Below are 19,106 nucleotides of genomic sequence, written 5' to 3'. Positions count from 1 at the left end.
CAGTGCTAGTAAAGAAAGGTTCCATGTCTGGTGCAAAAACTTCAGCAAAGGCAGGAGACAACATAAGCCTGATCCATTCTGGTGTTAGCACATAGTCACAGGCATTCCAGACTTGCAGTTGCTGGCTAAGCAGGTGCCAGTGGATGAACTGTTAAGGGCAGCAGGATACCTGGGGAAAAGAAAAGCAGTCAGGTACCAAAATGTCTTGTTTACAGTATTCATTGCAAATTACTGTATTTTTGTATTTTATTTTGCATTTTTTACCAACCAAAGTGAATCATTCTTATTATTTAAATTGTTTTCCTGCTGCTGACTGAAATTACGATGAAAATCAATCATTTAAACTTTTTCCTTACGTAAAGCACAGGGATTGCAGATAACATCAAACTGGCAAACTAGCAATTACACTTGTAGGGCTGAGCTCTTAACTGGCTTTTTGCCTTAGCAGTGCACTGAGTGAATGTGTTGAGGGACAGCACAGAGCCAAGGTCCCTTCCATAGTTGCCTTCTCTTTGTGGCTTGAAGGAAGAAAACACAGTAGCAAGTAACCTTTCCATTTTATTTTCTAGGTTTCCTGCAAAAAGCAAGGCAAAAATCTGTTCAATTTGCCTCTGATATCCAGTTGGTATCAAAGAGTTCAGGAAGTACCTAGAGTAAAGCAAGCGGCTGACAAATGCAATATGCAGCTTCTCCAGCTTCCAGAGTTGCAGTCCACTCCTGAGGAACAGTTACAAAACTCCTCTTTGGTTCCTGATGAATTAGAAGAGGAGCATGAAGACAATCATTTTATAGGTGGTCCAAGGCCAACTATGACTAAATTAATGGTAATTAAACATTTTAATATATATTTTTTAATGGTAGTATTCTACTTGAATTGGAATAGGGGAAATTTAATAGAATTTCAGAAGCTAAGTCTTTGGTAGCTTTCAACAGTTTAATATGTTCTTGTCTGTCTTCTGTAGTATATATGTTGACTTAGAAGTGATTTTCCTGTTTTTTGTTCTGTTATGATTTCTGATTCAGGAGTTGAGCAAAGATAAAACTGCTGGAAGCGCTAATAATCAGTAGTTTTGAATAAACAAAATAACCTTTTGCTTAAATTACAATATTATATTTCTTTATTAAAGGTAGATATTTATAAAAATTATGCAACAAAATGTTCCTTTTTTCTTTGGTTTCATTTCTTTTTTTTTTTTTTTTTTTTTTGCTATTTCCTCAGAGCTCTGAACAATGACTTTTGATTAAAGAAGACTCTCCGCTGCATTCCATAACTCTCCCTTTTTTTTTTATTGCATATGGACTGACAGTATTTCCTAAATCCAGGGATTTCTTGTGAAAATGAAAGAAATAGATAATTCAAATCCCATATAATGTTGAGTCAGCTGCCTGTTTAGTTCAGGGTTGAATATAGCTTGATTTGGTGCCATTGAAGTCAGTGGGAATTTTGCTGCCAAGTTCAGTGGATACAGGATCAGAGCCTTAGGAAGTTAATTTTTTCCCCCTTTTATGTAGGAAAGTGGTATTGAGGCAAAGTTTTCTCCTCATCCATGTCCTAACTGGACCCTAGACTGGAACAGTCTACCAGCTGCAGTCAGTCCTGGAGAAGGTAAGGGATTTTCTATTTGTTACTTTTCTTTTTGCTTCTTAACCGTGCCTTTTTCTGTTGAAGCTACTTAACTGTTTCATAGGTAAATATATTACTTTTCATCAATATATTCTGAAGCTCTGCAAAACAGGTATTCAATTTTAAATCTTTTTAAATACAGGCAGTCTGAGACACATGGTGAGATGACTTGCCTGAGGTCATCAGTAGCTGATGGCCAAGCTTGACCTTGATTCCAGTGCCATACTTTTTCCCACTGTGCTGCTTTCCTGAATTTCTCTACATATCTAGGACAGTGATTTCTGACTCTATGATATAAGTTTGGGAGCTATGCATCAGCCTTCCCTTTTTGTGAAAGAGTTCCCTGCCCTGTGGGAGTGGTTTGCTTTCCCAGATTGCACAGTGGTCCAGTGGCTATAGTTCTACAAAGACAGCAGGGGATTTATCACAACATACTTTGTTCTTTTCATCAATGTTGTAAATATTGAATACCTCTTCTTCCACACAGTAGCTTTTTCTCTGGAAGGTCTTATACATTCTGCTGGACCGCAAGAAGTTAGTGGACAGCAGCTCCTCTCTACAGGAAAGAAGGCTTGTGTTCTCATGTGTAAATGAGAGAACTTAGGTACTTGAGTCAGTCTAGTCTCACTGACATGGGACTTCTGTTTTGAAGAGATACAGAAATACACATGCAATGTATAGGTGCTCTTCAAGGCCAGTTGAACAACCAACATGTGAAATTCCTCAAAGAATATGTTAGGTATCACTGAAGAGCTATAGGGACTTGTACAAACCACTTTTTTATATCTAACCACACGAAAACAAGCGTGTATTCTTATCTACAATATGGAGACTGTAAAAAAGTGAGATCAAATTTGAAATTGGTCAATTCTGCTTTGGAACTATATGTAGTTCACAAAGCTGTGACAAAATCCTCATATGTACCATGGATAGATTTATAAGATGAACTTTTTTCCCCTGACTTTCTCCTGAGATAACTCTTTACTGGGAAATTGCACAGCCTGCTTTAATTATTGATGCTTTGTTTCCTTTAGCACGGAAGAAAAAAATAATTTGTGTTTTTATCTGTCAGCATCACATCACGCTTCTTTAGACTTTATATTGATATTCTGGATGTACTTCTTACGTTAAAATACGTTTGTGGCCTGATAAAATGCTCTGGGAAGATGATTGTTGAATTTTTGTGACAAGTTTCAGACTTTTGCAGGAAGTGAATAAACATTTTTGCTGACTTCCAACTCTTAAAATTTTTGGCTCGTGCTTTTGTCAAGATATCTCTTCTATTTGAAAGAAAGTGTTGAGATGTATAACATACAGGAAACACATAATTAATATGTATTTGGGAATCTTGTGCTGGAAGGAATCTCTTGGAAATGTCTCAGTTTGACCGATGGGAAGAAAAATTAGCTCCTGCTTCTTCTTGCATGTGTGCATGCGCTCGCTCGCTCGCGCTCTCTCTCTCTTTCTTTTCAGATTGGCTGAAATAGTTACAATAATGACATCAGCATCTGAAATTGGTTTTCGATTCAGTTTTGGAAGTATATGCGAAGGAAAGGTTTGCTATCTCAACAAGACTGCCAAGAGAGGGAGGCTCCACCTTCCTCTTGAGACCACAGCGATGCTTATGCCATTTGCTGACTTGGGGAAATGCCAAACGGTTATGATTTCACTGCAGGAGCAATAGAGTCATACAGGACAAAAAGAAATTTACTGATATGATAACTGATTATAGTTTTCAGTTGGATACAGCTCCATTCGTATCTCTGCTGTTCTAAGGGCGACTGTTCTCTGTTGCCTGATTCTTCTGCTACTAGAGGCTAATCATTGTTACAGGAATTGAACTCTCAATATTTTATTACTAAATCCTACCTGACATCCTGAGAAAATAGTCACTGAATCTGACAGGGTTTAAAACTGGATTTGAGTAATGCAATTCCGCTTTCAAACAGATTACCCCTGTAATTTGGTAAATAAATTTTCCTCTATTAGTGTTCATAGCAGTTGAGATGAAGCAGTGAATGTTTCAGTTGAAACTCACTTTGTTTTTTATCCCCAGTTAAGTTAATTTGCTGGCAAATAATTATTTAATACCGTACATAATATACTAGTTTTGCTCTATCAGATTAAATATTCATAATTTGTGTTATATGTTTATGGAAGTTCTTGGACAGAATGGTTCAATGTGTAAGTATAATTAGACCACCTTGCTGTTATAGTTACTACAGAAAAGAACTATCACTGGTTGTGATTCTAGCATGTATTATTTAGATTGAACATTTAGTTTCTTTTTTTTAGTAGATGTTACTTACTTTAGATTACACTAAGTTTATGGCATCATAGTTTGCATTTCATTTGCTTAGTCATATTTCTGAAGCAAAATGAGATAAGTATATAGTAAAACTCTTAGTTCTAGTCCTAATGCAATTTTCAAATGGTATTTGATGGATCAAAATGGACTCAGGTTTACATTTTGGGTATCCTTCAGCTTTTTAAATTCCTGCCATTATGTCAATTACTTTCTAAAATATTTGATTTCCAAAATTGTGTGGACCTGTAAGGATGTAAGCCTTCATGAGCCACCTGGATTGTGTATCTAACCTTGCAAAATATCCCCAAATAGTATCTTAGTGCCCTCTGTAGCTGTTGCTATTGTAGCACATTGTTGCAATCTTTTACCTTGGATAGAATTTAACACAAAATATTTCATTTATTTTAAAATGTATTGTAAATACTCATTTCTGTTTGCCATTCTAGTTCACCATATAAAAGCTTGGTCAGTACTTTAATTTTATTTTTTCTAAGTTTATTTTCCAAGCTCAGATATATACAGAAACCAAAACCGCTCAGCACTTCACTACAAGTCAGATTTATTTATAGACACCAAAAAAAAGAGAGAAAAGTTTGTCTGCTTAAATGCATCTCTTGATATTGAAACAATTAATTTCGGCAAAATTTCAAGAGAAAATATTGTATTTCTAAGTCATAACAGAGAAGAATACTGGATGCTTGCTTACCAAAAGTATTTTGTGAAATATTTATCCTTGTAATAAATGCTTCATTCGGCAGTAGATAAAACGCAGAGAGCTGAACCAAGGTCAGTGCTGTGTTGTGCTAAGCTTTCCGCAGAAGTAAAAGTTGTAAATGTGTAGGAGTGGTGGAAGAAGGAGGTAGCAAGTTAGAATATGAAAACATAGGTAGTCATTAAAAAAAAAAAAAAGTGTATGCAATGTGAGAGTGATGGAAAATGAGATACTTGCATCAGCAGTAATGGGAAATAACATGATGTGTGTCAGCATAGAAATTGTTTTCATTTTTTCCCTGGCAGAGTAGTGGCTAAAACTTGGGGAGGAAGAGGCTGTTGAAATTAGAATGCTGTTAAGTGGTGCACTGCTGATGACTAAACATGAGATCTGGGAAAGAAGAAGCTGTATTTAATTAGATTTGTGCCGAAAAAGAGATGGTGTCTTTTCTGTGGTTTCATAGGCCTTATTAAGCTACAGTAGAAACAATTTTCTATCGTTTTTTGGAATTTCTATCAACCCAGGAGTACTTGCTTGTGTTCTTGGGGCTCTGTGTGCATATGAAACTGTTTCATGTCTTAAGTTTAATTTCTTACTAATCTGCAAAGACTGGGTAGATACAGAGATCAGTTTGACTGATGATGATTAGAGGTGATTTGTTTTGGTTCACCTAACGCCTCCAAGCACATTAGCTAGGAGGGGAGAGCAGGTTATGGCCTTTATCACTGCTGTATTATTCTGCGATATATGCAAGTCTGTGAGGCTGTCATTTTTTTTCACAAGTAATGAGTTCACTGTGAACGGAAAAGCTGGGAGAAAGGGTTGTTCTTTAACAAGAACATATTTTTTTCTTTACAGCAGCTTTTTATTTATTTAGCATTTTTATCCAACTGTGAAATTCAAAACTGAGAAATAACTGACCCACAGTCTCACACCCCTTTCTCCTTCTCTCATGAATGAACTATTTGTTAAATAAAAAATATTTTTTTAAAAAGTGCTGTATCTGTTGTGATATCTCGTTCTGAAATTACCAGCTAGACTGACAGTGTGTGTATGTGATGGTATTTACTTATGCTTACAAAGACGGCACAGAGGTTAATCGTGAGCAAATCTGTACTGTTTTTTCGAAGATGTGAAACTGCTCTTGGTATGAATGTGGCATGTAGTAAACTGCATTCCATAAGCTTGTGAATAATACTGTTTGTCTCACAAAAGTATTTTTTCTTAAATGAAGGAGCTTCAATATCTCAGAAAAGAGCTCCTTAGTTTAAATATAACTTACTACCAGATGAATGTGGAAGGACCGGTATACTAAAAATTAGGAGTGCATGGAGTGTAATCTTCACAGTAGGAGGCAGAGGATGCAATTACAGAAAATCTGTAAAGACTGAGATGGGCAAAGTTAGTTTAAAAAGTGTAGGCAAAGATAATGAAAATGAATAAAGCTGTATCAGAATAAATCTAAATAAGATAATATCTAAGAAATCAAAATGAATCTAAATTTTACAAGTGAAGTTCATTCTTACCTCTACTAAGAGAAAACCTATGTTGCTTTTTAACTTTGTAGTTGATCCTATTCATAGGGCCAAATTTTCTCTAAATGGATTTTAATGGATTGTGTATAAACATGGCTCCCAGTGAAGCGTGTTAAGTATTCTATATACTTCCTTATTCCTTGCCATTACTACTGAATTAATTGGAATAAGTGTGTGACTTAAGGAGGTGAAGTTCTCCATGTACAAATTTTAAAAAGGCTATGAAGAAAAGGCTTTTTGTATCTTTTCTGTATCTTTGTATCTGTCTAAAGGATGTTAATCCATTGCAAGGCAATGCATGCCTGCCTGGCTGAAGTACAGAATTACTCTCACGAAATTTATTTGATTTATGCTTGCTTTGTGATCAGCGCCAAGTTGATGGCCAAATGAAATTACTATGTAAAACTGTCAGAGAAAGGTCAGCCTGATTGAAACAGCACACTGATGGATACTTGCCCCTTTGCATTTTCTGACTTAAGGAAGTCACCAGATTTTTAGAACACTTGCTCGGTTTTTAAAACTCATCGTCACTTGAAAAACTCTACATCCAATATTCAGGGATAAGACTGTTCCTTAGATACTAATGGATAAGAGATAACAGATTTGTTACCTACATATATAACCCAGAAAATATACTATAAATGAGCCTTTTTTAAAAAAAGAAAAGTTGGAATTCAGGAAATAGAAATACAATATTTAAAAGGTCGCTTTTATGCTGTCTTCTTGTGTCAGCTGTGAATCTGATCCTCAGTGATTTTTCTCTTTTGAGGGGGAAGGCCTGCTTTTATTAATAGGCATATTTTAATATTTACATTAATATAAAGCTTATTGAAGGTGCCACTGAGTTATTTCTGTACAAGTAGAGTACAGAATTTACACATTTGAAATAAACAGCTGGTCTGAACTGAAGAAAGAATAGTTAATATACCATGTGTATTTTCATAGGAAGAAGTCCTCCTATTGTGCTACCTTTCTTTCTGTTTGGTAAAGGTGATAATCTTTTTCCAGAAGGAGAAGCTAATCTCGCTTTTGGGGATTGGAGTTTTGTTTTATGTAGCAAAAACATAAATGAAACTGTTTCTGAAAATAATTTCTGATGTTTGATCAGCTCAAATGATTTGAGTATGGTGAGAAATTTTGAGTAAATCTATTATGATGCTTTGTGAAATAACATCACAGTATTTATGACCAGATGAGAAGTGTAAAGTTTTCTCAGACTTCTTTTTAAGTAAACTGCTTCTGAATTAAGAATGTGGTAAGATAGAAGTCACCAGTATCTCTTCAGCTGAGAAGGATCATTGAAACACACATTGAAACTGCAAGGTCGTGAAACTTGCTTCCTTTTAGAAGTAAGATCTGTATGTTCCACAATGGCTGAACAGAGCTAACGCTTACATTTTCCTTATGCCATTAATTATTTGCAGACCCATGTTTTGTCTTTAACCTACTGTCCAACAAAACTTATGGTTACTGTCGTAGAAATTTTTTCTGAGACAAAAACGAATTACAAATGTTTGGCTGACACCACGTTGCATTGGATTTTTTAAAAATATATTTTCCAAAAGCAAGAGTCATTTCCTTCATTTATAAAAATAAATCTGCTAAATAAAAATTCATTGGGGTGTGGACCTCAGAACTGTTTTTATAGTTGGACAACCATTGATCTTGGAGTTTCCATTTATATGTTATTCCAAAGTAATGTGGTTTGGCCTCTGGGATCAGCTGCAAGGACTGAGTTTATTGATCATATTGAGTGCTTTGCAGATGCTGAGCACTGAATCAGAATTTGCTACTCTGCACATTCTCTCCCCTCTTCTCCTCTCCCTTCTCTGCCCATAAATACTAATTTCGTAGGACACTTTATAAGGAACTTACATTAGGCTTTGAGGAAGTGTGTGAAATAAGGTATACAGAGAAATTTATTTCAATAGCTTATTTCCTCATCTGCTTTCTGAGAGGCATAACAACTTAGGTTTTTTTCCATTTAGAAGGAGCTATTACAAAATAATAAAACAAATATAGTGTGGTTTAGGGGCTGCGGTCCCTTCATCTGATGACAAAACAGCATCGTCAAAATGAGTTTCCCCATAATGTCTGTCTGTGTCTGTCAGACTTGACCGATGTCACTGTTCAATGTGATCTCTGGTCTTGATTTTCTGGTGGGCGTAACTCATAATTTATGGCATCAGCTAAATTGATGTCTACAGTTGAGATAAAACCTCTGGTCTTTCTTTGAAGATGAAGTGAGTAGTAGCAATGCTATTTTTTGTATTTGGATTTATTAAGGTGTTATTTTATAAAATGATTTTTCATAAACAGAAACTCCCCTCTTCTCCCTCACTCCCCAGTAATAGCTCTTAATCTCAGTTGAGATTACTGTTGTTCTAATAATGGCTGAAATTTCCTATATTGAAGAAAAACAGCATTAAATTATGTGATTATGTGATTTAACCAGTTTAAGAGTTTGTGACTTTGGGTCCATGTTAAATTTATTTGTCATTGTTCACAAAACTGACTAACATACTTGCTGTGGAATAAGTTCTTTATTACATGTACTGTTGTTTGATTTTGGATTATTGGCGAGATTGATTTGAGACACTCAAGTTGCTTTTGTGAAGATAGGTCACCCAATTATCTCATTTTGTCCTGCCTTTTGTACTGGCATTTCTTTTAGAATAGTTTAGACCCAAGAGATGCTTTCTGAGATGAGAGTACCTGATGCTTAAAAATCAAAGCTGTTTTAGGGAATCTGATATTTTCTTAAAATTCTTAGTAATCAAGACATGCAAACGCTGTATTTTAGTTTAAATATTAAAAGCAACAGTGCTTCTAAAATGAGATCCTGGCAGGCCTTTATTCTATAAAACAAAAAGAGTTGAAAGAAACACTTTAAAGTTCTCTATTTCCCTTCCAAGCCTGTCAGAACTTTTTGAAAGACTTTGAAGATTTGTTTTTTATAGTTTTGTAGTCTTTTTCACTATCTCAAGCATCCTGAAGCAGGAACTCATCCTTCTTCTTCAACTGATTTTTCCATATCAGAGAGCTCTTTGCCTGCAAGCCACATGGGTAGCAATCCAAGTGAAGTTCCACTGAAGCTGTTTCTCATTAACCTCTCCTTACATTTATACATTTGCTGCACTCATTTAAAAGTCTAAACGACATTTATGATTGTATTATATTTTGCAATTCAAGATCTCAAAAGATCACGCGATGGCAATGGAGCTAGGTTGTCTCCTATTCTTAACAAACACTTCAGAAGTAAATAACTTTCAGTAACAGAGTGAAAGGGAAATGCTCATGGTTTGAATATATATATAACATTGATATTTGAGGTGATAAGAGAGAGCATAAGAAAAGGACGCATATCATCTCAATTTCACTCTTATTTTATGTGGCTCACCTTGAAAAGAGCATTCTTGCAAAACTTTAGATTTCACGTTTGATTTTTGGAGGCCTTTTGATCTTTCAGGGACACTGCATTCCCTATTTGGCCTGAGGTCAATCTTGGTTGGGGTTGAATGCACTTTTCCTTATGTGTACCTGGAGATTATGAAACATGCATGACACGAATCAAATAACTCTCTGTGGAGGTTTACACTCTTCCTGCTTTTACTGTGTTCTCTCTCCATTTTTCTTTTTTTTGCCTGTCTTAGTTGCCTAATTGCGTAAGGGGAGGGAATGCATTACTTATGCATATATTTGTAAGAAGCCTATTTGGAGATGGGAGGCAGAGCTATTATATTACTAAGTTAAATTAATATGCAAGGATGATTTTTTTGGCAGGTTGCTTCACTGAGTTTAATCCTTTTTGAAAACGAAGAATATGCATATGTATTTTGAGGGATAGAAGTTCAATATTTTTATGTTTGCTCAAAGTCAAGCCTTGTGTTTTTAACTCATGTTTTGATCTAAAAGATGTTATGCTTAACAGCCACTAAACTATTCAAAATTTGCAAACAATAGCATTTGTTGGTGTATCTTATTAAAAATTTTACTAGAAGGAGTAACATCAAGTTCTGACAGTTGTATTTTGATACTGTTAGGACAAATATTCCCATTGCTGTTTGGCCTGTTTTGTAAGAAAGTATGATGGTCAGAATGATTGAGAGGTTTTCCACAGGGTTGACAGCCGTGGTTTGAAATACCTGATAACTCTCACCTTTGTTTTAGTGGAACACCTTGGGGAGTTACTTTAGACCCTAACGCTAAGGCTTTAGCCCTTTATGTGCAGTATGTCCTGTAACAGGAATTAAATTTTTGATGACGTTGAATCCCTACAAGTATACTTTCACATTTCACAATCCTTCCTAATTGTTAGTTTATTCTACCTAATATGAATATACTTGAATACTACTTGAATATATCAGAGAATATATCTACGTGAATATATCAGAGAAATGTCTTATAGAGTACAGTATATAGAGCTCAGTGGAAGCTTTTTTTTAAAGCCTTCTTGCAATTTGTATTTGTTTATTGAACATATCTGAAGAATTGGAATTAAATGCTGCAATTTGCCAGTTGAACTGTTTTGGGGATTTATCGTTCGAGAATGAAGGCAATTTTTTTACTAAATTGTTTTTGTAAATTCACAATAGCCTCAGTTTTGATAGTTATGTTGAAACATGTTCTTACTAATTGGAGTACCTTTTCATATAGTTACCACACTTGACAATCACTGGCTTATGCTGGATGTGTGTAGATAGAATTTAGGCATGATCCTATCTCTAAATTTCTCACACATGTAAAATGGCATAAAAACCAAAAACATTAACTCATAGGAAACTAGCAGATTTTTTCTTACTTTGCCAATAAACTTATATTCAATGTGTTCTCTGAAGTTTTTGGTGAATGTAAAATAGCCCGCTATGTAATTCTGGCCTTCGTTTCTTTTGAACTATTTGATCTTGTTTTGTTGTTTTTTGTTTGTTTGTTTTGGCTTTTTCTTTGTACAGGGTTCCTATGTCTATGTTGCTTACTAAAAGTGGCTTTATATTTTTGGTGGGTATATTATTTGCTGGAAGATGATAGTCTTTATATAGCTTCTGAAAGAGGTGATAAAGCTTTTATTACTGACTGCTAGTGTTTGTGAGGACTGAATTCTTTATACTGTCTCAGTTCTTGAGTTTTATTTTTTCATTTCCCGTTCTGTGAGTGACTTAATTTCTTTTCTTTAGAAGAATACATGAGAATGTATTCCTCATATGGTAACTAACCATGCCCATCTACTAGTTTCGGTATTCCTTATAAAAAAGATTAATTTGACATATATTTAAGTGATGTTTAATCTCTCTGTCGAAGATGTTAGTTAAGGTTGTCAGTTATCTTGCGTTCTGCTTATATACAACTGTTCCACGTCCTAGGTCAGCATGGTGTCTTGTCACCTAATATCTTAATTTAATTTTAGATTTTTAACTTTAGTTTTTATATTAGATTCTATCATATAATGCAATAACCTAAATCTTTTCTCTCCATCTTCTCCTCTTCCTCCTGATATTGTTGTGGTATGGTACCTTTGCTTCTTTGCCCCGTCACATTTTTGTGTTCCATGTTCATGGGGTCAGAGAGCCAAAATGATATTATTTAACTCTTTTAAGCCAGAGATCTAGAGGAATAGGGTCTGTTGAGTAGTCCAAAGCATGGAGGTGCAGGTCATTCTTTACAAAAAATTACTGCTGAGGAAAGATTGCTTTATGATTCACTCTAGCATTTTTGGTTTGGGACAACGTTCAGCAAAAATCCAGGGCTGATGATAAATGTGATCCACAAAGGGATCCTCTTCTAAACGTGTCTCAAAATCATCAACAGGGGTATTTTTTGTGGGGAAGCCAGTGTATAGTGAAATCTGTGTCCTTTAATGGTCGATAAGATGTACTTGGGAGTGATGCTTTGGTACAAAATGACACTTTGTAGAGAAGACAGTGGTGACACATTTCTTGCTGGTCTTTGCCTGGAAATTGCCTGTAAAAAGGGGTTAGAGTTTTTTTTAACAGACTCCTTTTTATCATGTTGCCATTTCATAATGTTGACTCCATATACGCCTTTTAGTCTGAATGTCATTGAGGTTACACAGATGCAGACACATTTGTGTGCTGCTGGCCCTCAGTCCTCATCGCAGCTGGATATCTAGTTATCAAGAAAATCTGCCTGTTTTTCAACTTCAGCAACATAAAAACAGAAAATTACATGGAAAAAATGCTGGGGTTATGGTCATGTTCATTTTGTTTTTTCTCACTTGCCTCTGAATACTTCAAAATAGACTGAATGCCTGCCACTATGAGTAATAACTGAATGTCTAGTTCAGGAGTTTGCTCTTTGCACTAGCAGGTGTGAGCTTTCCTACAGTGCGTATATAATATTCACACTTAGAGCAAACTGATTTTTATGCCCTGTCCAGTTTAAAATTTATATGTTTCTGATTTTCAGCATGCTTCTGTAATATTGTGCCCATTTTGGGAATGTGAATGTCTTTAAAAACTATATCTAAAATCTTGATATCTAAAATGTTGATACCTTTCTAAAGAAATCCTGTCCTCTTTCTACATAGATCAATGAAACTATTGCCTTTACTTCAATTGGAGCCAATATTTTTTATTTTTGAAAAATCTATTTTAACTTTTTAAATATGATAATCAAATATTATAGTAATGAAATCCATATGCATTAGCATATTTATACTAATAACAAAGATTTGGGGCCTACCTTTTTCTCCAAGTGTTCTGCTTATGCTATTGGATAAAAACATAAAATTGTTGATGACATTAGTCTTCATAATGTTCTTGTAAAATATAGTAATATCTTTAGTATTCCAGTTGCTATATAATTTAAATTTTAGAGTGCCAACATTGTCTTTAAAGGAGATACTTCATCTGCTTCAGTGTTCTCGTATTTCTTGCTGTAAAATGTCTTCATTGCTTTTTTAAAGATTGTTCTGTAAAGTTTCTCGTTAGACTTAAATCTCTGCTATATGATGAGAGGATGCATCCATTGTACAGCTTGTGTCCTCTAGCCAGAATTTAATGTGTTGTCTATCTGACATATCTGAGATAATGGCGGACTCATAATGTATAGTCTGCTAGATAGCTAGATATGCTAGATAGCATAAGGTTTTAAAAGCTAACTTTTTCCATTTTTTTCAGTGTTTTTATAGATCATTTGCACTGTCCTTTTCTCCCCATTGTAACTGAGGGATAGCTAAGTTTTAAATTTATCAGTTCAACTGCTAGCGGAGTGTGACTGGCCTCTGTGTTTCTGCTACAAAGTCTACAGCAGTCCTTTCAAGCAAAGACACCAGCATACTTCCCTTACCTCTGCGACAGCATTCTGGCTCTTTTACTTTCTTGTAAGTGTGGTGTTCAGCTGGGCAAATCTAAGTTTGAAGACAAAAATGTGAATTAGTCACCTTGGTCAGTTTTTCTTACTTTTTCTCACGTGCTCTATGGTGAGACTTTTGGAGTTTAACATCTTGATGGACCACTAGAGGGCAGCATAATCTGTTTGGATTAAAGGCTGTACCTGGGTGGATGGGACTGTCTCCTCATGACCCTCACCCGAGGAAAAGACTCCTTTTATGTGGCAGTTCTCAGCACAGTAACCTGTAATCCCAACACTTGGCTCCGCCTGTTAGAAAAAGTGCTTTAAATATTTTATCTTCAAATTAGAGTTGATGTTTCAACCGCTTAAAATATTGTTTGTGTTGCAGTAATTGCAGTAAGCAATTGCAGTAAAGCAATAATTATGAAGCAGAGTCCATTGTGCTAGGTGCTGGATAAACACATAACAGTGTGATGCCTTTTGCAATGAGGGTTTTCGAGTCTAAGAAAAGAGATAACAATTGAGCAGGGAGGTGATAGAAGACTAAAGCTGATCAGCTCAACATTTTCTGCTGGAGCTTTGTATCCTTTGTGGTAAAGGAGAATACTGGGCAAATATCTGGAAGAGAATGAGTAGCTTAATGGATATTTCTGGGAGTTTTTCCCCAGTGCATGTACAGGAAAATGAGAAGAAATTTGAAAATTTTCTTCTTTTATTTTTTTATTTTTAATTGAGCAAAAAATGCTGCCATAGCTCAGTGGCCGACATCTTAATACTTGATAAAAGATGGTAGGATAGAAGGCTGGATTATGGCTGGAATTCAGAGGAAAGAGAATAGTTTGTTTAGTGTGGTAGAAGAAAAAAGTAGGCAAATGAAGGATGTAAGGAGACGACTTTTTAAGTTACTTGACAGTAAAATTCTTTTGTAGTAGCACTCTGAGTGCATGTGAATATGCAACTCAGAATGCCCTCATTAGGATGTGAGGGCACTGGTCAGAATGTGAAAGAGCTGGCTAACCTATGCAAACATTTGAAAATGTTCCCCAGATAGAAGTTGACAAAGGTTCTTTTTCTTAAGTGGAGCTCTTACAAGTTCTCTTCTATAATATAATCTTGCTTCCAAAAAAGGAAATGTAGGCACTGAGAAATTACACAGAAGTTGCAAATACTTTTCATGTTTAGTTAATCTTTGATTTAAGGTATACTTTCTGTGCTTGGGTACAAAAAAGATTGCAGCTCTGAGAGTGATTAAAACTGAGCCAGAGTTTGCCTCTTTCTCCTCTTCCTCAGTAGCAAAACACTGCAAACATATCAAAAGAATCTATGTGTTGGTCTCACTCAAATTTATTAACATTCACTCGTGTTCTCTTCTGGGAACAGCTTCTTTAAAAACATTATTTGTTATTGATTTGGGAGGGAAGGAAAAGAGGATTTGTTGAAGGTTGAAATGTTTTGTAGATGATGTACGTTATCTTTTTTGTAATTGTCTTCAGGGAACCCGTTAGGTTGCTTATGGAGAAAAATAATACAACATCTATTCTCAGTTTGCAGCTTGGTCTTCTCTTGAGCTCAGAAACAGCAGTCAGATCAGGTAGTGTATTTTATAGTGTTAGATACTTCTGTTAGTATTCATGGTTATTTCATTATGTGGCTTTAAAAGCAATGTTAAGCGTTTTTGATTTATAAAATGAGTAATTCTAGCATAGCTGTCAGTGTTAAGAGTTAGCAACCAATGCTTCCAGCTGTTTGTTTTCATCTTTTGAGATCTTACTTAAGGGTGGATTATGAATGTACATATCTGATGTCTGAAATATAGAGAGTAATTTGAAAGCTGGCAGCACATTTCATTTCAACGTACAAAGTGAGACGGTAAATGCCAATGCCTATTCTGAAACTGAATATGTTTTTAGAACTTCTGAAACAGGGCTTACACTGATATAAACAGACATAGTCCCATTGCACATTCAGGACCTTTTTGTGTTTCCATTAATTGTATAAGCCAATTGACGTAATCAAATTAAAAATCGGATTCAACAGCAGACCTGGAGTTTAAAAACTATGGATTTGTGGACTTGAATTTATGAGTGCTTGATCACCATGTAAGAAACAGGTAATTGTGAGACTTGGATGTGACTTGATAGCCTTTCACCCAACACCTTAGTAAAGTTAACTGTCTATTCATCCTATGTTCAACAAGATTAGCCCATATCAGATTGTTAGATAACTGCTGATGTGAATTTATTCTTGCCTTGGAAAATTCTTTTTCCCCTCTCCCTGTTAGATGTGTTAGTGAAGTATTCAAAAAAAAAAAAAAGAAAATTTAGTGCTGATTATTATTATTATGGCATATCTAAGTACACTTACTTGTGCAGCAATCTATATCATGTGAACTTAATAGATAGCTGATAGAACTCTGATGATTTTTAGGTTTTCTTGATCAAAGTAAAAGAAAATAAATATCAGAAATCAGTTTTTAAAACCATCAGACCTTCACAGTTTTTTAAAAACAAAGTTTTTAATTTTGCTTGCTTCATGAAACTCTGTTTAACTCTCTTGCTTAGTATTTAAGCTCTTTAAGAAGTTACTTCTAAAGCTATTGGTTGTTTCCAGAGTTTATGGTTGCCCAGATTCTTCGATCAATTCATATATGACGAAAATAAACAAAGATGCAAGTTTAGTTTGTGTTTGTTAAATTAGGCAGTTTATTTCAGAAACGTGGGCAAACGTGACTCAAATAACCTTACATTTAAGTGCAAGAGTTTTGTGTGTTTGGGAGGCTGGGACCCTCCTCACCATAAAGTAAAAAGCTTATCACTGCTGATGTACTGTCAAGTGTTGTACAGCATTAGTGGACCTCTGTGAGCTGTTCATTGACGTTTTATGAGGATTTTATGGATCATGTAGTATTTCAGCAAGGCAATACGAGGAGGCTTGTGTATATAAAATGTACCTTGAAATCTAATGTTTCTGCTAGAAATGCCGGTACTGTGTATACACTCATTCTAAGCATTATACAAGTGTCCTCCTATCCCCCCCCCCCCCCGCCCCGCCTTCCCAATATGCAGAATTCAGGTAAAGATTTTGTTTCCATCCATAAATCAGTTGTGAAAAAATATGAGATAAGGAGAAATTTTTCTGTCAAAGTTACTTACTGTTTCCATGTGTGGTTTCAGTATTTTTAGATTTCCACTTTAAGAACTGTGAATGTTCCAATCTCACGTTGGATAAGGTCAGGAGTTTCATTTTAGCTCTTCCTGAAAGTGAGGTTTCAGGCTACAGTTGTGCATTTAGAATTCTAATCAATAGTTTTGAGAAAAACAGCGCTGCTATATATTTAAAAAAAAAAAAAGCTCTAATAGTAGAAAAAACAAATCTAGAAGTAATTTGAGTGATTCATAATCTCTTCTGAATAATCTCATACTTTAAAAGCTTTTAATTATATGAAGGAAAGGCCAGACTACTGTATGCTTAGTGTTTTAGTTAAGGTGGTATTAATTATTTTGTACTTGCAATGCATCTTCTCCAGATGGTCTGGAATAGCTTCTGAAAGTTAATTTTTGGCGCATGTCTCATGTAAAATTTCCGACATCTTACTGTAAGAATATCAGAAGGAATTCACATCCTTTAAAAAAATTCTAGAGTATTGAAGAGCCAAAGCAAGTAGGTAATTCAACTGATAGTTTGTAGCATCATCATCTGAGTACAAAAACAGGAAAATAATCCCAATGTTAAAATCAGTCACATCTAATGTAAAGCAATAAAATTTGACTGCTGTTATTGTGAATTTTTTAATCTAAAAATCCAGCAATAAAGAGAGAGATACACGTCTTTTATTTCAGCTTGTGCCAGGAAGTTCTTTCAAGACTGTTTCAGATCTGTCACTCAGTTGTTGGGCTTGGTGTTGATGTTGAAATCATATGTGTAGGTATTGTGAGTCGAGCAGTTGAGATAGTGTTCATTTAATAATTCTGTGAACACACTCCACCTAGACTTTTTGATTTTGAATGTGTTGATTGTTGAAGTGCTCTCAAGTCTGCTTAAATGCTTCTGAAAAATCTCACTTAGATTTTTCCTGTGTTCTCTCACTTTTAGTTAAAAAGGTGTAAGAAACAATACAAAATTCCCCCCCCCACCCTCCAAAAACTAGGATACCTCTTAGCAGTATAAACTTTCAACTGTTCCAACAGCCTCCATAGAGAAATGCTGAGCTAGACAGAAGTTCTTGGCCCACAGTTGCTCTGCATGTTTTCTGCAGTCTGTCCTTTGTTAGGAAGAATGTGTTGAAAAACATATATATATGTGTGTGTTGTGTGTGTGTGTATGTGTGTGTCTGTATATATATATATATATATAAAAACATATAAACTTTTCAACTTTTCAGTATTATAGAAATGCTCCTTGCTACCCTAAACTTTGCACCTGATATTTTGAAAGCTACACCAAAAGCTATCTCAGTTTGTAAATGGTTCTAGGCTGCATATGTGACATTTAAAGCTGCACTTGAAAACTTTGGCTTCCTTTCCTTATCCGTTGGCTAAGGACGTTGACAAATACTGGTATTTGCTATGGACTTCCATGGGCTACCATTTCATACAGCAAACTCCTACACGAGTTCACGTCTTTCAGTGCGAGTTCAGTGGGACTTAATTGGCTGTTATCTCTTGGAATAGAGCCCTGTGCTATTACTTGCAGCATTACAGGCTTGTTTTGTAAAGGGGAGATGATGATTTGTAGATAAAATAGTTCAAATCATGCTGCTTAATTCCGTTGTGTTTTATGGTAATATTGGGCTTATTGCGCTATGTGGTCATTCTTATGTTTTTCTATCATCTGCAGAAGCTACCTGAGAAATAAATTTTAGTTTGGAATAAAAATGAGTTTGGAATCCATTGTTATTGCTTAGGTGACAGGCAAGACATTGTAATAATATATATATGTGTGTGTGTGTGTGTGTGTATTTATACACACACAATCTGTGTGCAGAACTGGTTATGTATAACACCTTGGAGATCAAATGCAGCTTTATGGTTTAATTTAATCATATTTTGCATTCAAGAATTCATCTTGTGTTACAGTTCCTTGTAAAGAAAGTTATGAAGGGAGATTTATTCAAGCTACCCAGTTTATGGGACAGATTACATTCTATCAATATTAATTGTCTCAGACCATACTGAGTAGTTGGAATAATGTTTGCATATGACAGTAGAAACTAGAAATATGTAGCTTCGTTATTATATTTGAGATATCTAGATTCAATTGTAAATAGTTTATATAGATAAGCCAAACTGGTTTTTTTATTTGGTTATTGCTAAGTTATTACTAAGATCACAGATATATTTGTGACTGTATTGTATATTAGATCATATCTGAATGTAGGCAGAGACTATCCTCTGAACATATTAAAGCCTGTGGCAACTGAGGATGGCATGGAGTTTATATGTAACAAGAGTTTCATAGTTAATTACCTGACAGATAATAAAAACAAAGACCTTGTTCATAAATCTGCCATTTTTTGATGGTGAGTGACCTACAAAATGACAGCACTGAAAAATGAATCCTTCTGTGTTTTTTTTGTTACTGAGGGATACTGATATTTGATATTGAGTGATTCCCAGT

The 19,106-nt window shown here is 35.1% G+C and overlaps 1 protein-coding gene across 5 annotated transcripts in view; it reads left to right on the top strand.

Annotated features, from left to right (window-relative positions):
- Nucleotides 1-19,106, top strand: part of GSTCD (glutathione S-transferase C-terminal domain containing) — an 88,749-nt gene that overhangs the window by 20,709 nt on the left and 48,934 nt on the right. For all 5 annotated transcript variants that reach the window (XM_068941970.1, XM_068941971.1, XM_068941968.1 and 2 more), the window contains 2 exons: nucleotides 570-824; nucleotides 1,513-1,606. In XM_068941970.1, the coding sequence (XP_068798071.1) occupies nucleotides 570-824; nucleotides 1,513-1,606 (349 nt within the window). The remainder of the gene's footprint in view (nucleotides 1-569; nucleotides 825-1,512; nucleotides 1,607-19,106) is intronic.

This window comes from Struthio camelus, chromosome 4 (assembly GCF_040807025.1).
Source record: "Struthio camelus isolate bStrCam1 chromosome 4, bStrCam1.hap1, whole genome shotgun sequence".
NCBI classification, from domain to species: Eukaryota; Metazoa; Chordata; class Aves; order Struthioniformes; family Struthionidae; genus Struthio; species Struthio camelus.
This window is presented reverse-complemented; position numbering and strand designations above follow the sequence as displayed.